The 25,242-nt window shown below is 44.5% G+C and overlaps 1 protein-coding gene across 2 annotated transcripts in view; it reads right to left on the reverse strand.

Annotated features, from left to right (window-relative positions):
• Positions 1 to 25,242, reverse strand: part of LOC131477932 (transient receptor potential cation channel subfamily M member 3-like) — a 52,919-nt gene that overhangs the window by 22,609 nt on the left and 5,068 nt on the right. For both annotated transcript variants that reach the window (XM_058657290.1, XM_058657289.1), the window contains exons 2-4: positions 20,246 to 20,459; positions 16,949 to 17,073; positions 6,959 to 7,130 (exon numbers count right to left, since the gene is read on the reverse strand). In XM_058657290.1, coding sequence (XP_058513273.1) covers positions 6,959 to 7,130; positions 16,949 to 17,073; positions 20,246 to 20,459 — 511 coding nt within the window. The remainder of the gene's footprint in view (positions 1 to 6,958; positions 7,131 to 16,948; positions 17,074 to 20,245; positions 20,460 to 25,242) is intronic.

Genomic DNA, 25,242 nt, shown 5'->3' on the forward strand with positions numbered 1-25,242 from the left:
TAGACTGTGAGGAAGATCTCCAAGGGCCCGTGGTAAAGCTACCTCCCTCCTGGCCTCTCCTAGACTGTGAGGAAGATCTCCAAGGGCCCGTGGTAAAGCTACCTGCCTCCTGGCCTCTCCTAGACTGTGAGGAAGATCTCCAAGGGCCCGTGGTAAAGCTACCTCTCTCCTGGCCTCTCCTAGACTGTGAGGAAGATCTCCCAGGGCCCGTGGTAAAGCTACCTCTCTCCTGGCCTCCTCCAGACTCTGCACTGCAGAATGAGGCAGCCTGGGCGCCGAGGGAAAGCTGGCAGCCATGAGCATATTTCCGCAGTCACGGAGCCTGAAGTGTGCATCACACAGGGGTGCTAGGAGTGGCTGCCGTGGGATTGGAAATTCTGATCTGATTTGCTGCATGAGTTAGTTCTGCCTGCTAAGCAGACCAGAGGCGCTTCAGATGAAAAGCGGCGCCCTCAGTCACTGTTGCAGAAAGTGCATTCAAGAGTATTTAGTTTTAAAATCAGTGGCATCCTGAGGTCTGCATAGGTTGTTGATTAGGTATTTTGAGTCTCATTACTACTCACTAGCAGCTTGGATTCCATGCACACAGGTACTGGAAAAAGCATATGGAAAATAGGATGAATTGGAGTTTATTTTGATGCAAAGTTGTTTTTTATTTTTTGAAATCTATAGCATAGCTTCATGATGTGCACATTCTAGGAACATTTTAAGGATCTGTTGAACATGATTTTAACATTCTTGTCTTAAAACTTGGATAAGCTTTGGTGGAAGTGGTCCTGAAAGAACTCCATCAGCACAGCCTCAGTGGTGTTTCTGAAAGGGAGGCAGGTGGTCCTTGGTTCAGGCCATGCTTCACGTCGAACCACACAACAAATGATGGCATGCTCACATTCCTGCCTTTGCTCTGCTATGTCATTAACGTGATACTTGTTAGAAACTGTCACAACTCCAGACCCACTTTGTAATGTCTCCTAGGGAATGTTGTATCACCCTTGTTGGAATGCTTCAATCATGTGTCCAAGTTATCACAAAGGGGGTGGTTCATAAACCAAGCTGCAGATGACACAGTCATGGGTACGTAGTTCAGATAGTGCTACCCTCACAAAGCAACACACTTTATGGTGGGTGTACATTACCTCACAGGAGGTTTTGAAAAACAAAGCCTCCTATAATTGGATAACCTAGACTCACTTTGCTTCTCCTTAGGCACTGTTCAGTTTGTGGAGTTCACAAATCATACAGCCAAGATGATGTGGGAGAAGGTACTTCCCCATGATAAAGCATAATTTAATAGGCATGGCAGATCGTCCTTACAAACATTATTGTCATTTTTATTTCTGTAAGTTCACAGTCATAGATGAATAGTGTATTTGCTTAGGTACTTTCTAATAAGACATCTATTTTTGTCCAAGAGACTTCTATGTGCTAACATTCAATGATGCTTTCTGCCTTCTGCATTCAGTTTTGCCACTTGTTTATTTGCAAGCATGACTACATTGTAATCCACTGCTTTAGAGAAAGCAGCCCAGGTGGCTACATCAGATGAGGCCACAGGCCAATGTCAGATGTTACTTGGGGGCAAAGAAAGATCAGATATCAGATTCTCCTTCAAGTACACTTTGAAAACAGAAAAAAAAAAAAAGGTACTAGGGATGAAAATGTCAGTGTGAGGGAACTCATTGGTTAGTATCACTACTATGTGTGTCTGCAACTTCTGTCAGAGGGAAATACTAATCCCTTACATTTGCTGTACACTGATGTAGCTCTCCCTTTCAAAGTGAAAGTATTGCCAGGTTGTGATTTGTGGTTAAAGATACACTTTGAAAGTAATGTCATGGCTATGTAATAACTACACATCCTCAGGGGAGCCAGTGGGATATTTTGACCCCCCCCCCCCCACATAGTCATGAAACAGGATAACCAGCATTTCCATCAGCTTGGAAACTGATCATGCCACTGTGTTGGGAGCATCCCGACTCCTCTCTTCTAGCTGTCTTGAAAGATGTAAGACTTTAGGCACTGTACCGTTATTGGAGGACACCATGATTTCATTTTCTTCTCTCACTAGTTTTCCATCCATTACCCAGCCTCCTGGTTCTGCTCTCCCACTGTCAAGACAACGTCTGGAACTACTATTCCACTCATTGTTTCTGTGAGATCTACTTTTTCAGCTTCTGGCTTTGAATGAGACCATGTGGTAGTTTCTGTGTCAATGCCAGACTTTTTTCACTTTCATAATATCCCTGTAGCTCCATCCATGCTGCTACAAAAAGTTCCTCCCTTTATGTCTGAATAATAGTCCGTTGTGTGTGCATAGATTCCTGATGGATTTCTGGAATTGGATGGTTTCAGGTTTGAAGCTATGGCAGGGAGTCTATCAGTGTTCCCGAAAGGTAGGAAGCGAACTAGTTTCTGAAAATCCACCTTCCAGAATTCTTGCCTATGGTGACTTACGTAGTGACAGCTCTGTAGGACATTAGCCCTTCTTCGCAGGTGCAAAGCTGAAGATATTGCTGGCCTTTGTCTGCAGTGATAGGACCATGAGGGTCTGACTTCCCACTCCACCTGCCACTTCCAGCCTATCCCGCTGGCTCTCCCGAAAGTTAATTTCTTCCTCCCCGCCCCCAGACCCTTAAAAGACTCAGATGGCTGCGGGAGTTTTCTAACCTTCATTTCCAAGAATTTCAATGGGGTATTTTTAAAAATAGCTTTTTGACCATCTGAGAGAAGGGCTTGAGACCAGGAAATATGATTGCCAAGTGATTTAGGATGAGTTCTTCAGCAATCTAGTTTTTGAATTTTGTTTTTTGAAAGAGTTACTAACGCATTGCTGGCTTAATTTAAGTAAGCATTCTTAAAATACAGTCTCTATGTGGGCAACACAAATTTAAAATGCTTTGGTACTGAAATAGTTTGGATGATATGCTGAATGGATTTCCTTCAGAATCAGGAAGTAAGTTGTGGGTATCCTTCTAAGAAGCAAGACTGGTCAGAGCCTAATAAATGTGGGGAAAGGGGTGATAGTTCTAAGGTCATTATTATTATCAGGCATAATTTGTGCATTTTTCAAAACAATGTGTAGCTTGCAGAATGTTTGCCATTTTAAAGCCTCCATCAGGCCACTCAGAGGCCACATTCTAGAACACCTCACGCACCACTTTTGAATGCAACCACTTTTTACCACCTATACTACTGTCTTAATCCAAACCCCTGCCACCTCTCACCCACATGACTGCAACGGCCCCCTAAAACCACCTCCACCTCGAACAGAGCTGTTAGGAATGCTGTTGGAACCAAGTCCAATTCTTGGCTCACCATGCTGTTCTTGCTCTCCACTCTGTCCTCTGCCTGTGTCCTCGCTTCCGCTCTCGTAAGAATGTTCTTTCACAGTCGGCCCCGTCATCCCATTCAGGACTCTGCTTCGACTCCTACAGAGCCCCTTCTAACGGTCACACCCACATGATCCTCCCAGCAACAGCTGTGCATGCACACATGTGTGCAAACATAGAACTTCTATGTTTCTATTTTTACATCACAGATTTGCTCGTTTGCTTATTTACTGCATATTCTGTTTGCTGCTCTTAGCCATTCAGGTCAATGACATAGTATGTTATTATTAGTGATGTATGTTGGTCAGAAAAGGCCAGAGTAGGGTAGGGTCATATTCTTACATAGGAGGGGTTTTCTTAAGAGGATGAAGCCATTTATGGTTTAAAGCAGTCTTCTCCATAAGACCCCACAGTGTGCAATTAATTCCCAGGTGAGACAGCTTGGCAGCTGAACGCGGACATAATGAAGTGGGCACACACATTTCTGGGGTGCTGGTGGGCAGAGTGACTGGGCTGCACTGTCTCATTCACCAAAATCAAGTTCCACAGGTATCAGCTTCCTAAACACTCAAAGCAGGAAATGAGAGTAAAAGGAGGAACTGTGTAACTATGATACAAGAAAAAGAGTAGGTGTCCAGAGGAGATGGTAGGATGGCTGACTTCCCGAAGGGGCTGTGGCCCTCTGCTGTCCTGTTAGGACGATGGCAGCCTTCTGCCGGTGTTTCTCAGTTCTGTGATGAAGGTGTCTGGGGGCTCAGGGGGCCCAGGTCTTTGGTGTGATGAAGGTGTCTGGGGGCTCGCTGGGCCCAGGTCTTTGGTGTGATGAAGGTGTCTGGGGACTCAGGGGGCCCAGGTCTTTGGTGTGATGAAGGTGTCTGGGGGCTCAGGGGGCCCAGGTCTTTGGTGTGATGAAGGTGTCTGGGGGCTCAGGGGGCCCAGGTCTTTGGTGTGATGAAGGTGTCTGGGGGCTCGCTGGGCCCAGGTCTTTGGTGTGATGAAGGTGTCTGGGGGCTCGCTGGGCCCAGGTCTTTGGTGTGATGAAGGTGTCTGGGGGCTCGCTGGGCCCAGATCTTTGGTGTGATGAAGGTGTCTGGGGGCTCAGGGGGCCCAGGTCTTTGGTGTGATGAAGGTGTCTGGGGGCTCAGGGGGCCCAGGTCTTTGGTGTGATGAAGGTGTCTGGGGGCCCAGGTCTTTGGTGTGATGAAGGTGTCTGGGGGCTCGCTGGGCCCAGGTCTTTGGTGTGATGAAGGTGTCTGGGGGCTCGCTGGGCCCAGGTCTTTGGTGTGATGAAGGTGTCTGGGGGCTCGCTGGGCCCAGGTCTTTGGTGTGATGAAGGTGTCTGGGGGCTCGCTGGGCCCAGGTCTTTGGTGTGATGAAGGCGTCTGGGGGCTCAGGGGGCTCAGGTCTTTGCTGTGAAGTGAGTGGAGATCTCCAGGTTCCACTAGACACTAGAAAGCTGGAGTCTCCCCTCACCCTGCGTGGATCTTGCTCTTCTTGGCTTTGGCGCTCAGTACAGTGTAAGGGAAAAAGATCTACTGCCTTCGCAGCACATGGTCTGTATGGAACAGAGACCAAGGGATACCCCTTGAAAACAGTGGACAAACTAAGATGAGTCATCATCTCATCCTTCCACTGATAGTTTAGGGAAAGAACTAGTGGATGTGTTATCTCCTACCATTCACTCTAGTTCAAGGGCAAATTTCTAACCCTGTGCCTTTCAACTTCCTGTGCCTGCAAGGATCTCTGCTGAACTTTGAGCAAAATAAGTTCACTGAATGGCAGCCTGTTAATGTCTATGATACCTCAAATGCAGTCTGCAATAATTCCTCCAGCAGGTGGGTTCCAAGCTTTGCCCTACTCGTGTGTGGGTACCCACATAGTGTCTCACTGTATGCTTTCCCCTATTTGTGCCTGGGTACCCACAAATACTATGTCACTATATGCTTTGCTACTGTTCTCATGCATGGAACAGGATTTGTGTCTGACATACCCAAGGCCTACCATACAGTGGAGGCTCGTCTGGCATTCTGAATGCTACGACCATGTACTACACCCCCGGACTCTGCTCTCCACTGACACCAGCAGCTCATGTAGCACTTGCATGAGCTTTGGGGTAAGACACAGCAGTTGCACAAGTTCATCTGGGTGTTCTCTGGGTAGCCTGCAAGGTACCAGGACTAGTGGACAGAGCTCTGGCTAGGATTGCAGTCCACTCGCATCCTTGTGATTGGTGTATGGTGTACATAGTCTTTTCCCCCACGTGGCTGACTGTGTGGCCCAGCGGTCCCCAGGGCTCTACGGTATGTGCTCAGCTTGAACGGACAGGACTGCCTTCATTCCTGAGCTGGACCTTGAGTTTCTCTCTTTACCCTTGCCTGCTTCGGCCTCCAGCTCACTCCCATTTAAGCTCTCATTCTTAACCTGATGATGTAAAATAAAATCCCCATATGCATTTCTGCTGACCTCTGAATCAGTTTCCTGGCATTTATACTCCATTCCAGAAGAAAACAGTAACAGAATATTACCAATGACTATGTTTCCTCTTTCTAATGACAGGTGGGAGACGTGTTTCCTAACAAAGTTCTTACTTCAGAATCAGGCCAGAGTGCATGACTCCAGACTTCGCCATGAAGAGCAGAGAGTTGACTGTTACAACAGTAGAGGTTCTTACAAGGTGGGACCCGAGAGGAGAATGCAGCAGGCAGAAGGTGATGCCAGCTCTGCCTTTACAGTCCTGGAAGCGAGGCGGCGCCGTTGGAGACAGGAAAGGCCAGAGAAGAGAATGGCTGAGAACTAAGCTAGCCACAGGGAAGGTTTGAAGACAGGCTAAGATGTCACTGCAGTAGGTCAGTTTCCCTCATGGGGCAGAGGAGAATGACAACATTTGAGCTTGTCGCAAAGCCTTCATTGTAAGTTCGTGAACGTCAATTCTATTTTTCAGTAATGGATAGTAGATGCGGTTTCTCCTAGATCCATCATATTCCAATGCCAGCCCTGAGTGATCCGGGGAGATGGCTGGTTTTGACAGGCAGTGTCTTCACAAACAAAAGGCACGATTCGGCACAGAGCACAGAAGTAATTAAGAGATAGTGTAACCAGTCAGTCCTTACCACACAACATACATACACACATAGATGCAGACGTGTCTAGAGGCAACAAACATACACACAAAAGTACATGACAATTTCATTGAGATGGATGCACCTGGTGCTTTAGCTTAAAGGTCCCATTGCCTTAAGATGCATTTGTATAACCATATTAAAATCAGTTTCTTTTTTCTGCCTCACAAAACAAGCTTAAATAGAAATAAGTGTTTTGTGTTGCCTTTCTTCCTTACAATATTCCATGAAGGATATTGGTAAAATTTGGAGAGTAAAGCTCATTTGCATTGGTGAACTGTTCACATGCAGTAAAAGAGCTTGAGTCCTCTGATTGCATCACCCGTTCTTAAGCCTCTGATTGCCCTTCCTGCATGGTATCCTCGTTCTACCCGCTGGTCCAGCAGAAGTAACGGTCCCTATTTGAGACTTAGTCATGTTGCATAATTCTGCTGCTTGGCATCCCTAAAGTTACTCCCTTTGAGCAGGCTTGCCAAGGAGGTAGGGTAGTGGGAACAGTGGCCTACTTACTCGTGTTGATCTTCTGAAGTGAAATGTGCTTTTCCAGTTGTCTCCGCAGCTTCACCTCCGCCCCGTACTTGCCAGTGGTCCCGTTGTCCGCCAGGATGAAGTGAGAATGCATGCTGTTGAGAACAGTGAGCTTACTCATGGGATTGGACATGGTCTGATAGGGCCGCACAACCTGCAAGGGAGCAAAGACAAGACATCAGAAAGCAAGACGAGAGGAAAGCATGTCAGCTGTGGTTCCTCTGTGTCCATGTGGCATTGGTTCCAGGATGCTGCTCCCAAGAATGGAAAGTCCAAGTTCAAGTCTTGCACAAAGTGGTGTACTATTTGTGTATAACCTATACCCATTCTTGGATAGCTTATTAATAATCTCCACATTACTTACAATAGTCACTGCACTGAAGATAAATATTATTCATGGACCAATAGAAAGAATAGATGATTGTACATGCTAAGAAGTGTAAGGGATTTTTTCTTGAATATTTTGTTTTTGGGTAATTGAATATGTGGATATGGGATCTAAGAGTACAAAGAGCTAGCAATATAACGTGCGTCGTCTTTCTAGTATTGCTTTGAATAGAAGCAAGGTGTATGATAAACGATCCATTCAAAGCAAGACTACATAAAGGCATCTTGTCTTGCATACTGAATTCACAGAGACTTAGAATTTGCGCTTTCCTGGCATTCCAAAGGTGGTATGCTAACAACCATTTCATTCTGAAGCTGATCATTTAGTTCTGTTTGTTCCTTTGTACTATGTCTGTCATTTCGTGAGTAGCCACAGCAGAGCAATCATGGTCTACAGAGTGGGGGTTCTGGGGAGAAGCATAACTTTTTCCATCACTTCCATTCAATAATCTGAAATCTTGTTACTGAAAATCAGCACTATTCCGATTAGAGCCCTTAACTGAATATGATGTAAGTTGAACGTAAAATGACTGTCTCATGAGATGAACATCAGTAGACCAAAAATGTTCATCTCAGTCTTAGGTTCTCTGGCAGCTATTTTAACCTCATGGTGAGTTATATGACCCAAAATGGAGAAGCTGCAGTGTCTTCAGATATGTGGGATAAACAGAAAAGCAAAAGCTATTGTGATGGTTACATACACATATTTATATCCCTTGCAGGTGGATGCTGTATATATGTATGTATGTATATACGGTAGAGGAAGCGAATGGGGAGGTGGACTTCCCAGGTTATGACACGAAGGGCCATGTTACCCCAGGAGTGCTGGAAAGCTTCAGGTCTGAGCTTCACTCCAGACTGTGAGCAGGAAACACGGAACTCTTCCCCAGTCTCTGTATAGCCACCACTGCGCTAACCCGTCAGAATTGAGTGACAGAAGCAAATGTTGAGTTTCTATTTCTTGACCTCTTGTGCAGCGTGTACATTAATTCTAGAGCAGACATGCTCTTGTTTTTTCCATGAAAAGCTAGAATTACAATGTGATTTAGTAAGGGTGGCCTTCAATAGCGAAGATTATTTAGATCTCTGAATTCACACAGCCACATGTCTGTGCTTGGCAAACTAAATGTGATCAAATAGTGAATGGATGAGTAGGCAAAAGTGGGACAGATAGGCTTTTGTTCAAAACTGGACAAAACCCTCTTCCATGCTGGGAGTTGATTTAATTCAGATTTAAAATGGGCATAAAACTCTGACCTTTGGTGTAGTCTTCAGTTCTGTGATTCGATGTGCCACTTTTTAATGTAGCATTAATGTAACATAAATCTCATAGCCTACATAACTTACCTTATTGATGAATCCCATAGCACATTGATTGCCTCTAATATTTCCCATGCATTAATCAATTACCCCTTGTCTGAGTGAGTCAATTAGTGTCCTCTGAAATCCAGAACTGTCATTGAAACTCCCATTTGGTTGCATTTGTTCTTGATCATAAAACATGCATTGTATAGTTGAGTGCAAGTTAATATATGTTAATGTATTGTTGACAGAGATTTTACAGTAAGATTTTTTTTCTTAAAGCGTCTCTGAATTTTACTTCTGGAGAAAAGAAAATGTTTTTTCCTTTTCTAGCAACAGATCCTGCAAGATTCCATGTAGACCCCGAGCCATTAGACAAGAGACTGTGATGTCTATAGAGACTGTTATCTGTGAGTGAAGCCCAGGCATTAATACTAGCTCAAACATGAGACAATTAAAAAAAAAATCCTTAGAATATGCGTGAAGACCATCAGTCAGAGTGGTATTTCTAGGTGACGAAAGTAATGAAGATACTCTTGGCGATGGGCGTTCAGCCTGGCAGTTCAAAGACAACGCTCTGTGTCATATCCCATCCCTAGCTTTCATCACTGCTTGGAGCTCCTGACTTCAGACTCCTACTAACGCAGAATCTGAGAGGGAGTGATGACAGCTCCAGCCACTGGGCTACTGCCACTCCCACTCCCACAGTTCCCAGCTCCTGGCGTGAGGTGAGTGAATCAGGGAGAGGGGAAGGGGGTTGCAGGCATTCCGGATCCCTCACAGCCTGCCTGTCTGCTCCAGTAGTTGCTCTTAAGGACACAGGTGCACTCAGCTTGCTGACCTGTAAATTACTCAAAGGGCTGTTGGGAATACTATACACCTCAACCGGTAATGGGAAAAAAGGGGTCATTTATGATATCAGACAGCATTTTGAATCTACATTTCTTTTAACCTTTGTGAAGATATGGTTATGTTGTTCACCCTCATGGAGATTTTGTTTGCTGAATGATAGATAAATTGAAAAGACAAGATGTTTTCAATCATGAGAGGAGGAACGTATGTTGATCCTAACGTAAGAATCCTAAAATCTGCGGAGTGCTAGTACAGCCATGGCTTTGGGAAGCTAGGGCCCTCTTTCAATTTGGAAAAGGGAAATGGTTAAAGCCAATTAATCTACAGGCTTCAGCAGATTATGGGAGGGGAGCTCAGAAAAGCTCATGGAAAAATTCCATTCTGCACAGTCCAAAGTTCCCTTGTATGGACCGAGTCCCTAGCAGCAGGCCTGGCTCCCTGTTGATCTTCATGTTCCATACATGCGTATTTCTTCTCAATGTTCAATTTGCCATCAATTAGTTGATTTTCCTATTCTGAGTCAATGATCAAAATGGTAATAATGAGACAAAATCATTGAAGACAAGTGATTTACTAATCTGTTGACCAAACAGGTGAAGTGCTTATTTATTTGGGTCACATTCTTGTAGGCATTTAATAATAAAGAAATGGCTTGGAATTATTTGTGATGAATTGCCAAGTTGGAAATAACTACTCAAACGCTTAAGAATACATTTTGGTCTCACCTGCCTGCAAACTCCATCGACTATTTTAATAAACACACCAGCAGTCTAGTTTTGAGTTATAATTTGCACATCTAAAAGACATTTACTGTTCTTCCTTTTATGTCTTCTGAGTACAAAAAAATGTCTTTATAACACAAATATCAATGAATTTTTCTGACAGGATTTTTGGGATAAAAAGAGGACAGCCAGTTGGAGGTACGTGTGTGCAGTGAGTGAGGCTGCACTGGACGGCTGTGTGTGCAGCGAGTGAGGCTGCACTGGACGGCTGTGTGTGCAGCGAGTGAGGCTGCACTGGACGGCTGTGTGTGCAGCGAGTGAGGCTGCACTGGACGGCTGTGTGTGCAGCGAGTGAGGCTGCACTGGACGGCTGTGTGTGCAGCGAGTGAGGCTGCACTGGACGGCTGTGTGTGCAGCGAGTGAGGCTGCACTGGACGGCTGTGTGTGCAGCGAGTGAGGCTGCACTGGACGGCTGTGTGTGCAGTGAGTGAGGCTGCACTGGACGGCTGTGTGTGCAGCGAGTGAGGCTGTATTGGATGGCTGCATTGTGTGTCCCAGCCTGACCTTCCTGTGGGAATTGTTGCTGTGCGAGAGCTTCCATTGTTGTCCGTCCGAGGAATTTAGGATGCTTCAGTTATGGACCACCAATGCACGAACTGAGGATACATTCAGACAATTGTATGCTTTTCTTAAGGAGAAGTCTTCATTTTCAGGGGAGTTTTCATGATGGACTCACCCAGCTGTCTGCTAATGAGGGGAAACCTTAGAAACAGGCACTAGGTCCTCAGTGTGCTCCGAATATCCTGGGCCACTGCTTCAGAGTAAATGAGCGATTGAACACTGCTTAGTACTGCCTCAGTGTTTGTAAAGCTTGAGGCTCAAACATACAGTTCCTGAAAGCAAAATGAAGTGAGGGTCTTGAAAATGACCCTAACATTAATTTAAGAGGATATGATGTTATATAAAACATGTTATTTTATGTATGTTATATGCTGTGTATAAACCAAAATTGAAATGTCAATGAGGTGACCGCAGAATGTGGTTAAGAAATCGCATTTGTTTACAACATATTGGTTACTCAATACTATATCAATTAATTCCACAATGAAGCTAATTGTTGCTGAGGGTATGTGGGAGCCTTTAATTGATGGGGATGATACTCTGCTGGTTCTGCCCTTGGACCAGACGGGGTCTCCCCAAGAAGCCGAGGGATGTGACTGGACTATAAGATGTTGGACTCTGTTTAGTTTATGCTTGCAAAGAGGGAATCTCAACTGAACTTGAACTGCGGTTATGCAACAAGGTGGAATAGTCCACCACAGGGGGAGGGGTGGGGAGAATCCCAGTACCTATGAAACTGTATCACATAATACGATGTAATCAATGATTTTTAAAAAAGGGGGCCCCGGTGGCATAGCCTAGTAGCTAAAGTCCTCGCCTCAAAAGCCCGGGATCCCATATGGGCGCCGGTTCTAATCCCGGCAGCTCCACTTCCCATCCAGCTCCCTGCTTGTGGCCTGGGAAAGCAGTCGAGGACGACCCAATGCATTGGGACCCTGCACCCGCGTGGGAGCCCCGGAAGAGGTCCCGGCGCAGCACCGGCCGTTGCGGCTCACTTGGGGAGTGAATCATCGGATGGAAGATCTTCCTCTCTGTCTCTCCTCCTCTCTGTATATCTGAATTTATAATAAAATAAATCTTTAAAAAAAAAAAAAGAAAATGACCCTAACAAATGAGCAAGGCATAAATGTGAAAGAAATGATCAGACTGCATTCTAATGTGACGTTTCCTCGCCCCTAAAATGCAATTTAAACCTGTCTGTCTGTTTGTTCTTTTTAAGCTAAGACAGAAGAGCTACCCTCTAGTCACAGTAGCTACATGAGAAAACGGAGTGACTTCATGCCTGCTTGTCATTTCTGTTTGGGATCTTGCTGTAAGGTAAGGACAGTTTGGTCCCTTGGGATTCCTTTGGCAGAGACTTGAAGTGGGTTGAGTTGAGTTACATGATCAGAGACCACTGGGATACCAGATAGATGTGGCCACAGCCCAGACAAGCAGCATGGATGGGCACTTGTGGGCCAAGTGGTCATCTTTTTCCCTCCAAATGAACCAAGCTTTTAACTTAGGCTCAAAGAAGATGAGCATTCATTTCCTAGTGATCACATGCCAGGTACTGTGATGCGAAATTTATAAAGCTGTTTGAAGCTTATTTTAAATCTGGAAAAACCATGGGGGCTCAGAGATGTGGTATCTTAGGCAACTTTGCCCCCCCCCCATCTTTAAATAGCTTGTAAGCCAGGAGAAATGAGGGAAGACAGAGAACCTAGGCCGATTTTCAAGTTTTAGGAGGATGTTATGATTGGTTTTACTGCTGGGCATCAAATCATCGGACAGTTGACTGGATTACTTGCAGATGAACCACCAGAAGTATGTGCACAGAGGTTAGGTAAGGCAGCAAGGTGAGAGGTGTGCTTTGAAAAGAGGAGAGGTAAGATTTGGGGGGGGGAACAGAGCGGGCAATATAGAGAATGGATTAGGGGCAACAAAGTCTGTGGCTTCCCTTGTAATCCTAAAAAGGCCAAGCCCATTTGGATAAATGTACCTGCAAGTGGAAGAGGTGAGCAAGGTCCCCGGGAGGCCAGGTGCTGCCTGCGAAAGCTCCGCAGACACCACGGTCACAGCGTCCAGCCACCTCAGCCGTGTGACTGCCATTCACAGGCACAGGAGGGTGTGTTTGAACATCCACACAGCACGTGTCTATGCTGAGGGTCAGCTGGCACAAAGCACCTGAAGTTCTGAGCAGCTTACTGTCTTTAGAAGTCCCCATATGTTCACTGTGGTGTTACAGAAACGTTTAAACATTCTGAAATGTCTCCCCTAGTCTAGTCGCAGTCGGTGACTCTTCCAATGGGAAGAAGGGAACGGTGTGACGTCCCAGGAAGCTGGGAGCTGCTGGTATGTTGTGACGGTGGAGGACGTGCCGAGCCAGCAAACCCCTGGGAAGAGGCTGAGCAACCCTACTGGGCATCCTAACTTCCAGGAGACCTGAAGTCACGCTGGCTGTTCAGACTGACAGGGGTTGAGGTCATGTTCTCATGCAGGTTTGTAGGTTCAGCCTCCCCGAGGTTTCATATTCAATCTGCTATGGACTCAGGAGGCATCACAGCACAATGACGTCTGTTCCACTGGGATCCTCCACCCCGCTCCTGTTGGCAGGTAATCTGAACCCTGTCCCAGCACACTGGTGTCCCATAGAAGGATGCCCACTAGTCATTTCTCACTTTCAGTAAAAAGGGGAAGAGGATAGCATCCATCCTCACTATGGCTTCTTTCAACTCTGCAGAGTGTAGGTGCATGCTGACCCCGGGTCCCATTTCTGTGTCAGGGTTAAGTGATAACCCCAGGATGAAAATGTAACAAAGACTCTGCTGCCAAAGTTTTTTTTTTTTTAAGAGTTAGTTTTATTTTTTTTTTTCCCCCATTGGGGAATCAGATGCACGGAGAGAGAAGGGGAGACAAGGCTATGGATGCAAGGGTCAATTCCCAAGCAGGAGTCTGTTGCAGGGTCTGGAGGTGGATGCGTCATGCAGCAGGTGGCAGCATATTGAAGGTAAGGAGAAGAAAGGAAGAAAGAAAGGAAGAAAGAAAGGAAGAAAGAAAGAAAGAAAGAAAGAAAGAAAGAAAGAAAGAAAGAAAAGAAAGAAAGGAAAGAAAAGAAAGGAAAGAAAAGAAAGGAAAGAAAAGAAAGAAAGAAAGGAAAGAAAGAAAGGAAGGAAAGAAAGGAAGGAAAGAAAGAAAGAAAGAAAGGAAGGAAGAAAGGAAGAAAGGAAGGAAGAAAGGAAGGAAGAAAGGAAGGAAGAAAGGAAGGAAGAAAGGAAGGAAGAAAGGAAGAAAGGAAGGAAGGAAGGAAGGAAGAAAGGAAGGAAGAAAGGAAGGAAGAAAGGAAGAAAGGAAGAAAGAAAGAAAGAAAGAAAGAAAGAAAGAAAGGAAGAAAGAAAGAAAGGAAAGAAAGGAAAGAAAGGAAAGAAAGAAAGAAAGAAAGAAAGAAAGAAAGGAAAGGAAAGAAAAGAAAAGAAAAGAAAAGAAAAGAAAAGAAAAGAAAAGAAAAGAAAAGAAAAGAAAAGAGGGGGGAGAGAGGGGGGAGAGGGGGGAGAGGAAAACGAAACTTACTTACTTCTGTATATGATCTGTAGGGGAATGTTCTGCGGCAATGCCTACACTTCCTGTCACTTACGTATTTTTTCTCTTAACCCAGACTCATGTGGTATCATAAATGCATAACCCATGATTAGTGTACTTACTATCGGTAATTTACCATTTTAAGCATGCATTCTGTTTGTAGCAGGTAGATAGGAGGAGGCCTCTATCCCAACCCTGGAGTCCCCTGGATCTACAAGACTATCAGTACAGCCAGCAAGGACTAGATTCCACCTGCAAAAGAGACCACTGGAACTTGGAGTGCCTTTGGAGGCCAAGGACTCTCAGGTCACCCACCCCCGTTGGGATCGAAGAAGCCCAAATCCTTCCACGAGGACCGAAGGTCAACGGAACAACAGCTAGGATTCCTGCGCGGTCCGTAGACACAGACGAACAGCATTAGGGTCACTCCAGAACCCCCTCCCCCAAAACAAATAAACACAATCAGAATAGACAGAAAAATAAGGAAAGCTTACAACCACACAGGAAACAGTTGGTGTGGATTCACATACAGCTTACTAGGTAGGACACAGAGATGAGATGCTCCCCACTGGGGAATGGAGGAATTCTCTGCACCTCAACTCTTGTCATATGCCTTGAGTTATAAGCCACTTTAGACTATTCTAAAATCATCCAGGTTCAGCAGATTTATGCCTCAGTACTATGGACTGCTAAATACTAAAAAAAAAAGATTGACACGAGACAGCTGAATAGTACCCTGTAGCCATATTAAGATGTATAGAAGCTGGTTACATATAAACTAAAACCAAAATGTCAATGAAGTAGTCACAGGATGAGGTTGAGAGCTTGCATCTTGTAACATATTGGTTACTCAATACCATGAGAATTAATTCCAGAATGTTGTAAATTGTCGTTGATGTTATGTTGGGCTTTTGACCAGCATGATACTCTGCCACCTCTACCTCCACACCAGAGATGGTCTCCCCAAGAAACCGTTGACTGTATCTGGACAATTAGATGCTGGACTCTTTGCTTGGAATATGCTTGCAATGAAAGACTCTCAACTGAATTTGATTTGTAATACTGCAACAAGGTGGAGGAATCCACCATGGGGGCAGGGTATGGGGAAGGGTTGGGGAATCCCAGAGCCTATGAAACTGTTATATAACACAATGTAATGAATAATAATTTAAAAAAAATAAATTGTTATCACACAGGAACCCGAGAAATGTTATGCATATTAAGTTTCCTGAGAGATCAGCGTTCAGTCTCTCTGGGTAAACAAATTTACCAAAAACTGAAATCATTTGTTTTTCTGTGTATTCTACAAACCTGCCGTTTTCCTGCTCCTGTGGCCTCCTGGTCTTGACCTGGCTTTTTGGGACACACAAGCCTACCTTTCCACATTACCAGTCACAGGGACGAGCAATGTTCACACTTGAAAAGACGCAAGGGCCTTCACCCACCCTGGGTACGGGAGTGTCAGTCAGGAAGTGTCTGTCCTTGGCATGACTTTACAAGAGATGGGACGAGAAGGAGAAAGAAGAGTGAGAAGACTGGGATGGGAGGAGGGAACATCAGAACTGATGTTTCCACTCCAGCAAGGGAAGAAAATGTATGTAAGATTTACAAGTTGAACAAACAACAGGATACAAAGTAGACCAGGCCTGCCTGAAGCTGCCTTCGTTCACTGCTTTGTCCGCACACACAGACTGACAACTCATCCCATGAGAGATTTTGAAGCCATGAATTTTAAATATTATAATCCAGAAATCATTTTGAAATGTTATTTTTGTGTTAATACATGCTTTTGGTGTTGGATACCTTAGCACACGCACACTGTTGAACAAACCTGTTTGTGTTAGTTTACAGTTACCGGAGATTGAACTGAGCCCAGATGTACTCCTGGAGGGCAAGTCCCAGGCATGAAATCTTACATCTCCACTCACTTGTGCCATTTTGAAATATGAGCATTTTTATAAACACAGTAACATTTCATCCATTACCTTCTGTATTTTGGATCAATTCTCATTTCTGCCATGTTATGTTGCAGCCCTGATATGGACACATTTTGTCATTTATCCAAGTGCTTTTGAATCATTCCCTCCTATGGGGAAGCAAAGTTCTCACTGTACCCACATCACCCCAAGTCTTTGGGAAACAGTGAGGCTTAGTAGAAGAAAGGTGTAGAATTCTGACACTGTCTGTCCAGAGCTAGCCGAGGTACACCTCAGAAGTGAAGCTGCAGGGACCCTGGGGTGGGGACAGTCAGTGAGCTCACGTGGCTGTGTGTTACCTGGTTTTAATCAGTATTAACAGAACCATACTAACACGCTTGCAGGATTTGTCAAGATGACTAAAGACTTAAGCATGAGCAGTAACAATTCTCATGGTTTTTCTAGATAGTTTTGAAAATCAGTCACCCAATAAACCACACCTAGCACCACTTTCATTTTTCAGAGATGGGGAGTAAGATATGTACCGTGCCATGTACATTTTAAATATTAATTTTGCAGGAGAACTCACGGGACAGGGCAGCCCCAGGACTTACATCTCTTCCAATCAGGTCCTCTTGGTTTTCCACAATTCCCCAGGGTGCGAGACCTATGGTGCAGATCTTCCCTCTTGACTTAGATGCATGGTCCTTCAAGGCGTCTCCAACGTGACGGATAACACCTGAGAGCAACAAGTGTAACATTCATCTTGTGTTCTTGTCCTAAACTGCACTGCACAGAGGCTATGCACCCCGCAGGCACACCGAATTGTCCTAAACTGCACTGGTCAGAGGCTATGCACCCCGCAGGCACACCGAATTGTCCTCAACTGCACTGGACAGAGGCTATGCACCCCGCAGGCACACCGAATTGTCCTAAACTGCACTGGACAGAGGCTATGCACCCCGCAGGCACACCTGTTCAAGTGTCACCTCTGACTGCACCTGCAAAGCAGATGAAGATGGACCAAGTGCTTAAAGGGTCCCTGCACCTTTAAGGCTTGGCCAGGCCTCAGTTGATCCAGACATTGGAAGAATGAATGAGCCAATAGAAGATCTCTTTCCCTAACTCAGCCTTTCAAGTAATTATGTCCAATGCATTTAAAGATTTAATATTTTGACACATTTCTCTATAAACTACATGTACTAAGAAGAAAACCCAAACCCAAACCTGTGATCATCTTGCCAGATCCATTTGCTGTTGTATATTAACTCATTTTTTATTTTGCATTAATAAATCACCCAATGCCTAATAAAAAGAATCAGATTCTTTAACAAGGAATTGTTCTTCTGTTGTCAAGTTTGAAAAAGTATTAAAGATTTATTTATTTTTATTGGAAAGTCAGATTTACAGAGACAGAAAGATCTTTTGTCTGTTGGTTCATTTCCCAAGTAAGTGCTATGCCCAGAACTGAGCCAGGAACTTCTTGTAAGTTTCCCAAGGCTTGTACAGAGTCCCAAGCCTTTGGGCCATAAGCAAGGAACTAGAACGAAGTGGAGTGAACTGGTGCCCATATGGGATCCTTGCAGATGTAAGGCAAGGATTTAGCCACTAGGCTATCATGCCAGGCCCAAAACTTACTTTTAAGGCAGAGTTGGAGAAAGGTATTGCACACACCAAGTCACTCCACAGATGGCTGCAATACCCAGGGCTCAGCGAGGCCAAAGTCGGAGACTCCTGCAGTGTGTTCTGCATGGGTGGCAAGGACCCACATCCTTACCTCAGTCTGCTGCCCCCAAGAGTGCAGGCTAGCAGGGAACTGGAACCACAGAGTAGCTAGGATTCGAACCAGGCAGCCTCACAGGCAATGTGGACATCCCTAGCGGCTTCTCAACCGCTCTGCGCAACACCTAGCTGCAGAATCCTTCTTAAAAGCGTCATGATTTGTTAATGCAACTAACACCACCTTGAGGGTACACTTTAAACAACATGGTGTATGCTCAGTCATTAAAACAATAATTTAGCTCAGACCTTTTACTCTCACTCTCATTTCCTATTTAAACATACCACGAGGAACACGTTTGAAAAGAAAATGATAGCTTATTCTGTGACATCAGTCGAATCAATACACACATTTTAGCTTGATCATTTTGAATTTTTAAAACAAAGATGAACAAAGCAAATATTCAGTTTATAAGTTACAGAATCCGCCTCTCTGCTTTTATAAATCATTCTCTAACCTTTTAACCACCCATTCCGCAAGGAGACATTCATAAGTAGCACCATCTCCTATAGGAACACGGCGCGGGCTTTCCTTTATTGTTACTGTCACCCTCTGCGGCTTCTGAACCTCCAATGGCTCTGTGTGGCCTATCGTCCCCTGGACGGGTGTCTCCTCCAACAGCGTATTCCTTGAGAGAATGGCTAGAAAAGCAGTGTCTGAAACAGCAGGTGGAGAGCACAGAATCTATACTGTGAACTACACACAAAACCCCCACCCAGAATTGAATCAGGAGATGGACCAGCCCTGGATTCGTTCTCCGCATGTCCTTTCCACAGCGGTTCTAAAAGGCAGCTCCGTGTGGTCATGGAACATACAGGTTATGGAATAAACTACATGGGTTTCAATTCATTCTAACACTTATCCTTTAATCCCAATTTTTCACTAACCTTCTGAGGTATCCTTGCTTTAGCATCAAAATATAAAAACCAGTAACATTCCAGGTCCTTGGAAAGAGCATTGGCTACAGGTTCCTTTGAATCTGCAGCGCTCTTGGAATGCGACTCTGGATGACAGGAAAGCCGTGGACTAAATTCAGGAAAGTGACACCTCATTTCCTAAGAAGAAAACTTGGAGCCCACAGACATCCGATTGCTAGAATACACAGCATAGCACTGACAGCAGATCCTTGTAAGATAGAATCGCTTCACAGACAGCCAGGCTTTTGCCTAAAAATGCTCAGCATGAGCAGTCTAAAGATGTTACTGGTTCGATATTTTGTGCTGAATATTCAGATCCTAGAGATTTTTGGAGATTCCTCTGTGCAGTTCTCACTTGAACATCACCTAGAGTACAAAACAAATAAAAATACCCACACCTGAGATGTGTTTTGGAATGCCACTTGGCCCGTAGGTTCCCCGTGCCACACTAAGTCCCCCAAAGTCTACATGTACAGGCTAAGCCTTGTCCACAGGAGGCAGTGACTTCAGCCTACAACATTGCTGTGCACTTCTGAATCAAGCCATGGAAATAGGGCAGAAGAAAACAGACACGTGTCCCATTATGTGCTGCATGAGAATCGTGTTCTGCAGACAAGCACTTAGTTTAAGTAGGCTTGTAGGAAATCATTTGACAATATGCCTGGACAACCGCCTAGTCTCATTTGGCAGGCAGGAAAAGCAATTTGGAATTCAGAGCGAGGTGTATATTCCATTGGTACAGGCATGATTTAATGAAATATTTTAAATAATAAATACATCTCATTTGATTTTTGCCATCACAATTTATGTTCCAGATGGTAAAGGCATTTTACTAAAATTAAAGCTATCTGGAGCCCATCTTGAACCTGCTTCAAGGACAGAGCCGGAGCTTCTAATTTAAAGCAAAATTATTCCTTAAAAATTATGGGATGCTTATATGGAAATTTCAGCTATCGAGAATACCCCCTGAGATTCGATTAGCCAAGTTTATAAATTCAGTGCTATCAACCACTAAATGTTCCAACCCACTTCTTTTCGGTCAGTAATTCTAGGCTGAGATTGAATTATACAGTAATGGGAGAGAATCACTCATAACTCAGGGTGGGATACACATGGGCAGGAAATGAGGGGGGATGCAGTGGAGACTTCAGAGAAAGTTCTCTTTAGGTACTGCATGCATGTGGCTTACAGTTCCCTGTCCCATTTCCGGTTACCTGTGTTCACGCCTCCGGTGAATATCCACGCTCCCGTTGTCATGGCAGCTTTGATGAGCCCTTTCCCAAAGACTTGCTTTAGTTTCGGCTGTAGCTCGAAGTTCTGCAGGCCCCCGTGGACCGAGATAAGAAGCTTGGGGAGCTCCAGTTGCCATTCCTTGGTCATCAGGTGTAGGAGGAGGTCAGGTTTCGTATCAAACGACACACGTACATACTAGGAGAGGAGAGCCCGTGCGTTAGGGAGACGGAACAGAGCTACCCCAAGCTGGTGTTCTCGCTGCTTATAACTTCATGTGCCAATACTTGGTGACAGTGCCCCACAATGTCAGATATTTTAAAAGGGGCAATCCTTTTCTTAACCCCTAACCCAAAGAGGCTTCATGAGCCCAAAGGGATTCACCCTTTTTAAAGCATTCTTGAAATTACTACAAACTTGGAAATCACTGCATTTTCTAAAATACAGCTTAAGCACAGTTCTTTGTACAAAAGAAACTATTTTTACATTCGGACATTTTTATATTTATATTTTATATTTATATATTTATATTTATATTTATATTTTATACATTTTTATATTCGGACAACTGTTCCAATGTTTTTACTATTTTCACCGTAAGAAATCCCATTAATAGCCACTGGATAAAAACACAATTGCTTCCCAGACCCTATTATTTGGATTATCAGAGATTTCATACACCAGGTCATCAGCATTTTAAGATAAGGCAGCATGGAATTAGTTAAACCAGTAACAACTACATGCCACTTCCTTCACCTTCTGAGAAGACTAGTGGCAGAGGGCATGCCATGACTGCCACACTGGAACGTATGGTAGATCTGCAGTGTGACTGGCAGCCGCTGCCAGTGTCTCACATCTGTATTCTACAGAAACATACAGTGATACACATCTGTATAACCATATACACAGACACTTGTCTCTGCCCAACTATACAGAATCTTCCGTTGCTGCCTGGGAGCAAGTCAAGTACCAGGCAACTACAGAGTGCCTTCTGCCATATGTTGCTGAATTGCAGTGAGAAACGGAACATTCCCAAACAAAGTAGAAAGTGGAACTTGGGCAGATTAGGTAGTAAGAAATAACTGGCGCCCTTGGTTTTCCTCTAAACCCTGCAAGATCCCGAACATCTCATTTGATTGGTTTGTGGGAGCTTCCTGGCAGTTCTTCTCCAACACAGCAGCTTTGAAGACAACGAGGAAGCTCGCTACCTCGTCCTTGACTATGGTGAATGGGGGAACATCCCACTAGGAGTATATCACACACGAGTCGAGCCTTACACTGCCTTTAGTCCACACTCAGACCGCTACTGTGCATTGAGAAATGCCAACCGGAAGCCTTAACACGGACACACACTGGCTGAATAGCGCCTCCAGGTAGAAGCCGGCTTAAATCCTTTGTGGAAGAATGCACGATCAATACAGATGGGGAGAAATGAGTATTTCAGAATAAAAACAGTCTCACAGCTACACAAGGAAGACATCAAGCTCGGGAGAGTCAACAGAGAATCCAGCAGACACCCAATGCCCTCAGGATAATACAATGAAAAGCTACAGAAGAGAAAGTAGCTACATCTAAGGTGCTAAATATGAATGAAGTGCTTGAAGAGGTAAGAAAAACTCTAGGGAGCCACCACAGGCTTACGAAAAGACCAAAGAAAGCCTCTGGAAATTAAAATGTAATAATTAAAATACGATGGATACGTAGCAAGTGCAGAAGATAAACATAACAGAACCGGAAGTTGACAACATGAAAGGAATCTGACCAAGGTAGGAGCATACGATCAGAATCCAGGATGGACGTGAAAGAGCACAGGAAATGGAAATACCTGAAGACAGTATCTCTCAGAATTATTCCAAGAAACGAATTCCCACAGCCAGAAGATCCACGGCTCCCAATTAACACAACCCACTCAGACAGACCGCAGACAGCTACAGAGGGAGAGGACGGCCAGCCGCGCACGGAGGACAGTCGGGAGCCAAAGGCCTCTCCTCACTGCGTTAGCCGCCTGGCGCCAGGAGCTCTGGTGGACCCAGGAGCAGTCTGTACGCATTTAACTTATTTTTTACAAAATGAGAGAAAATGAGACATCTACTGACTGCCCAAATAGTTTTTATCTGATGTAGATCTCACTAGAGGGAATGTTTCTGTATTTATAAATGTATGTATAAGTGTACACATACATGTATAAATAGATATCAAGCAGAATAATATAAACAATATGTATATCAGTAAGAGTTTGTAAATCTAACAAAGCATTACTGGAAATATAAGATGATCTACTTTATATAGGATGGGAGGGGAGGGGAGGGGAGGGGAGGGGAGGGGAGGGGAGGGGAGGGGAGGGGAGGGGAGGGGAGGGGAGGGGAGGGGAGGGGAGGAGAGGAGAGGAGAGGAGAGGAGAGGAGAGGAGAGGAGAGGAGAGGAGAGGAGAGGAGAGGAGAGAAGCCCTGGGCAGTAGAGCATGGAACACACAGCCTGCTGACTCGCAATCCCAGCTTCCTTTAATATCTTAACACCCGAAAGTGTAGGCTAGGGGCAATGAGAAAGGTTTCTCGCTTTGAGTTTATTCCGCATTAAAGCTCTGGCAGCGTCTCCTTGAGAAGAACTGAGCTGCCTCTGATCAGAAAACATTTGCACGTTACACAAGTCAGGCAATCAATCCAACAGAGAATAATCTATTGCTATATTTTTGGCACTGGGAAATCCCATGGATCCAAAACCTCTATGTTTTTAAAACTACATGCTTCAGATACACTTAGCTGAAACAAAGACATCTTACTATCTTAGCTTGGTGCATGTCCAAGGACTTCTGAGGAGCTAAGTGTGCTATCTGCACACACTAGAAATGCAGTGTTGGACTCTCATACAGAGAGCTCAGTATTGATTGACTACCTATAAAAATGATTCCAGAAGGGGAACAGTACATATTGGCAAAGTTCGCTCTGCATATGATCAAACGTTTGCCTTTGCAATCTGAAACAATTTGGCGTGCTTCATGTAGACCCATTCCTGCAGAAGACAAGATTTTTCCAACATGGGTTAAGAGACATTTGCAGCGCTGTGTACCTTAACTGCTCCACACGCAGCCTCGGAGGTGGAAAGTAGCTTAATGCTTGCTACATCTAAAGCTTCCTGAAGAAAATCTCCACTAAGTGACTTTGCGAAAAAAGAAAAAAAGCTACGCAATGAGTGCTATAAGAGACAAGGGGAATTCCCAAAGCCTATGAAACTGTCACATAATGCTAAATATTAATTAAAAATAAATTTTAAAAAAAAAGAGACAAGGGGAAATACATAAATAAGACGGTGAGTGAAAACGTCTTAAAGCAATGGCTCTGTTGATGCCTTAGCTTCGTACGATGGTCTCACAGGTATATGTTCAGCACCAGATGAGTTTCCTTTTGTTGTATGTATCCATTAGGTACAGCCTTTTGTTAATATCTCAATGTAGTTTACAAAAGGATAAAAGAATAAAAGGTACCACTACACCGAATCTACACTGCGCAACACTTGCAGTCTGGTAGTTCTGTTAAGCCAAATGCAGAGCATCCAGCTAATTTCAGAACAGGACATTAAGCAAAATAAACCAGAAGGCTCTCAAGCTATAAAAACCAATACTTGCTGTGACAAATGCTAACAAACTGCTTTTCCAATTATTTACCTTTCTTTATCAACTTTTTAAAGCTTTTTGAAATTTGTATTATTTTCCATGATACAGTTACCTATAAACTTTCGTGTAACAACTCTTTCCTCTTTAAAAAAAAAATTTTAAACTTGACCTGGTGTGGTAGCCTAGTGGCTAAAGTCCTTGCCTTGAATGCGCTGGGATCCCATAGGCACCAGTTCTAATCCTGGTGGCCCCGCTTCCCATCCAGCTCCCCTCTTGTGGCCTGGGAAAGCAGTCAAGGATCGCCCAAGGCCTTGGGATCCTGCACCCGTGTGGGAGACCTGGAAGAGGCTCCTGGCTCCTGGCTCCAAATTGGCTCAGCTCTGGCCACCGCAGTCACTTGGGAGTGAATCATCCGATGGAAGATCTTCCTCTCTGTATATCTGACTTTACAATAATAATAAATGTATCTTTTTTTCTTTAAAAAAAGAGTAATCTTGTCACTTCACAGGCAAGGCCACCACATGTTTAACCTAAAGGCCACTCCTGCTGTCATCACTCTCAAAGCAAGCTTTATTGTGGCTTCATTCTGCCCCGGACTTGGAGCTCACCGAGTCGTCAAGACCCCAAACCTTCTCCATTAGCACAGTCACTTCTTACAAGAGGCTGCTGCTATTATAAAAAATAATGACCATCTCATTAAGGCATTCTAAACTGGAGTTCCTATAGAATTTAGCTTTTATATTTCATCGGTCACCTTTTTAGCTTTGATTTTTTACCCATGTAACTGTGCCCAACTGTTTTCATGAAATTGTTCTACTGAAAACGCAGAAAGAACTGTAGAACAATAAATCAGGCTAAACTCTTGGGAATGTTAACCGACAAATCATCTTTCTTATCCTGCAAAGCTATCAAATTCTTTACATAATCACTTGGCATTTGCTAAGCAGTGTTTTCTGTGAATAATTAACCTACCATTGAAGAATCTAGTTTTTAAAAGATTCATTCATTTTTATTGCAAAGTCAGATATACAGAGAGGAGGAGACAGAGAGGAAGATCTTCCGTCCGATGAGTTACTCCCCAAGTGACTTCAATGGCTGGTGCTGTGCCCAACCGAAGCCAGAAGCCAGGAGCTTCTTCCGGGTCTACCACATGGGTGCAGGGTTCCAAGACCGTGCACCGTCCTTGACTGCTTTCCCAGGCCACAAGCAGGAAGCTGGATGGGAAGTGGGGCTGCTGGGTTTGGAACTGGCAGCCATTTGAAATACAGGTGTGTGCAAGGCGAGGACTTTAGCTGCTAGGCTACTGCGCCAGGCCACGCAGAATCTATTTTAACAGTAGTTCTAATGCCTTGCTCTCAAGCCAGTGGTGGG

The sequence above is a fragment of the Ochotona princeps genome, chromosome 31 (assembly GCF_030435755.1).
Source record: "Ochotona princeps isolate mOchPri1 chromosome 31, mOchPri1.hap1, whole genome shotgun sequence".
Lineage (NCBI taxonomy): Eukaryota > Metazoa > Chordata > Mammalia > Lagomorpha > Ochotonidae > Ochotona > Ochotona princeps.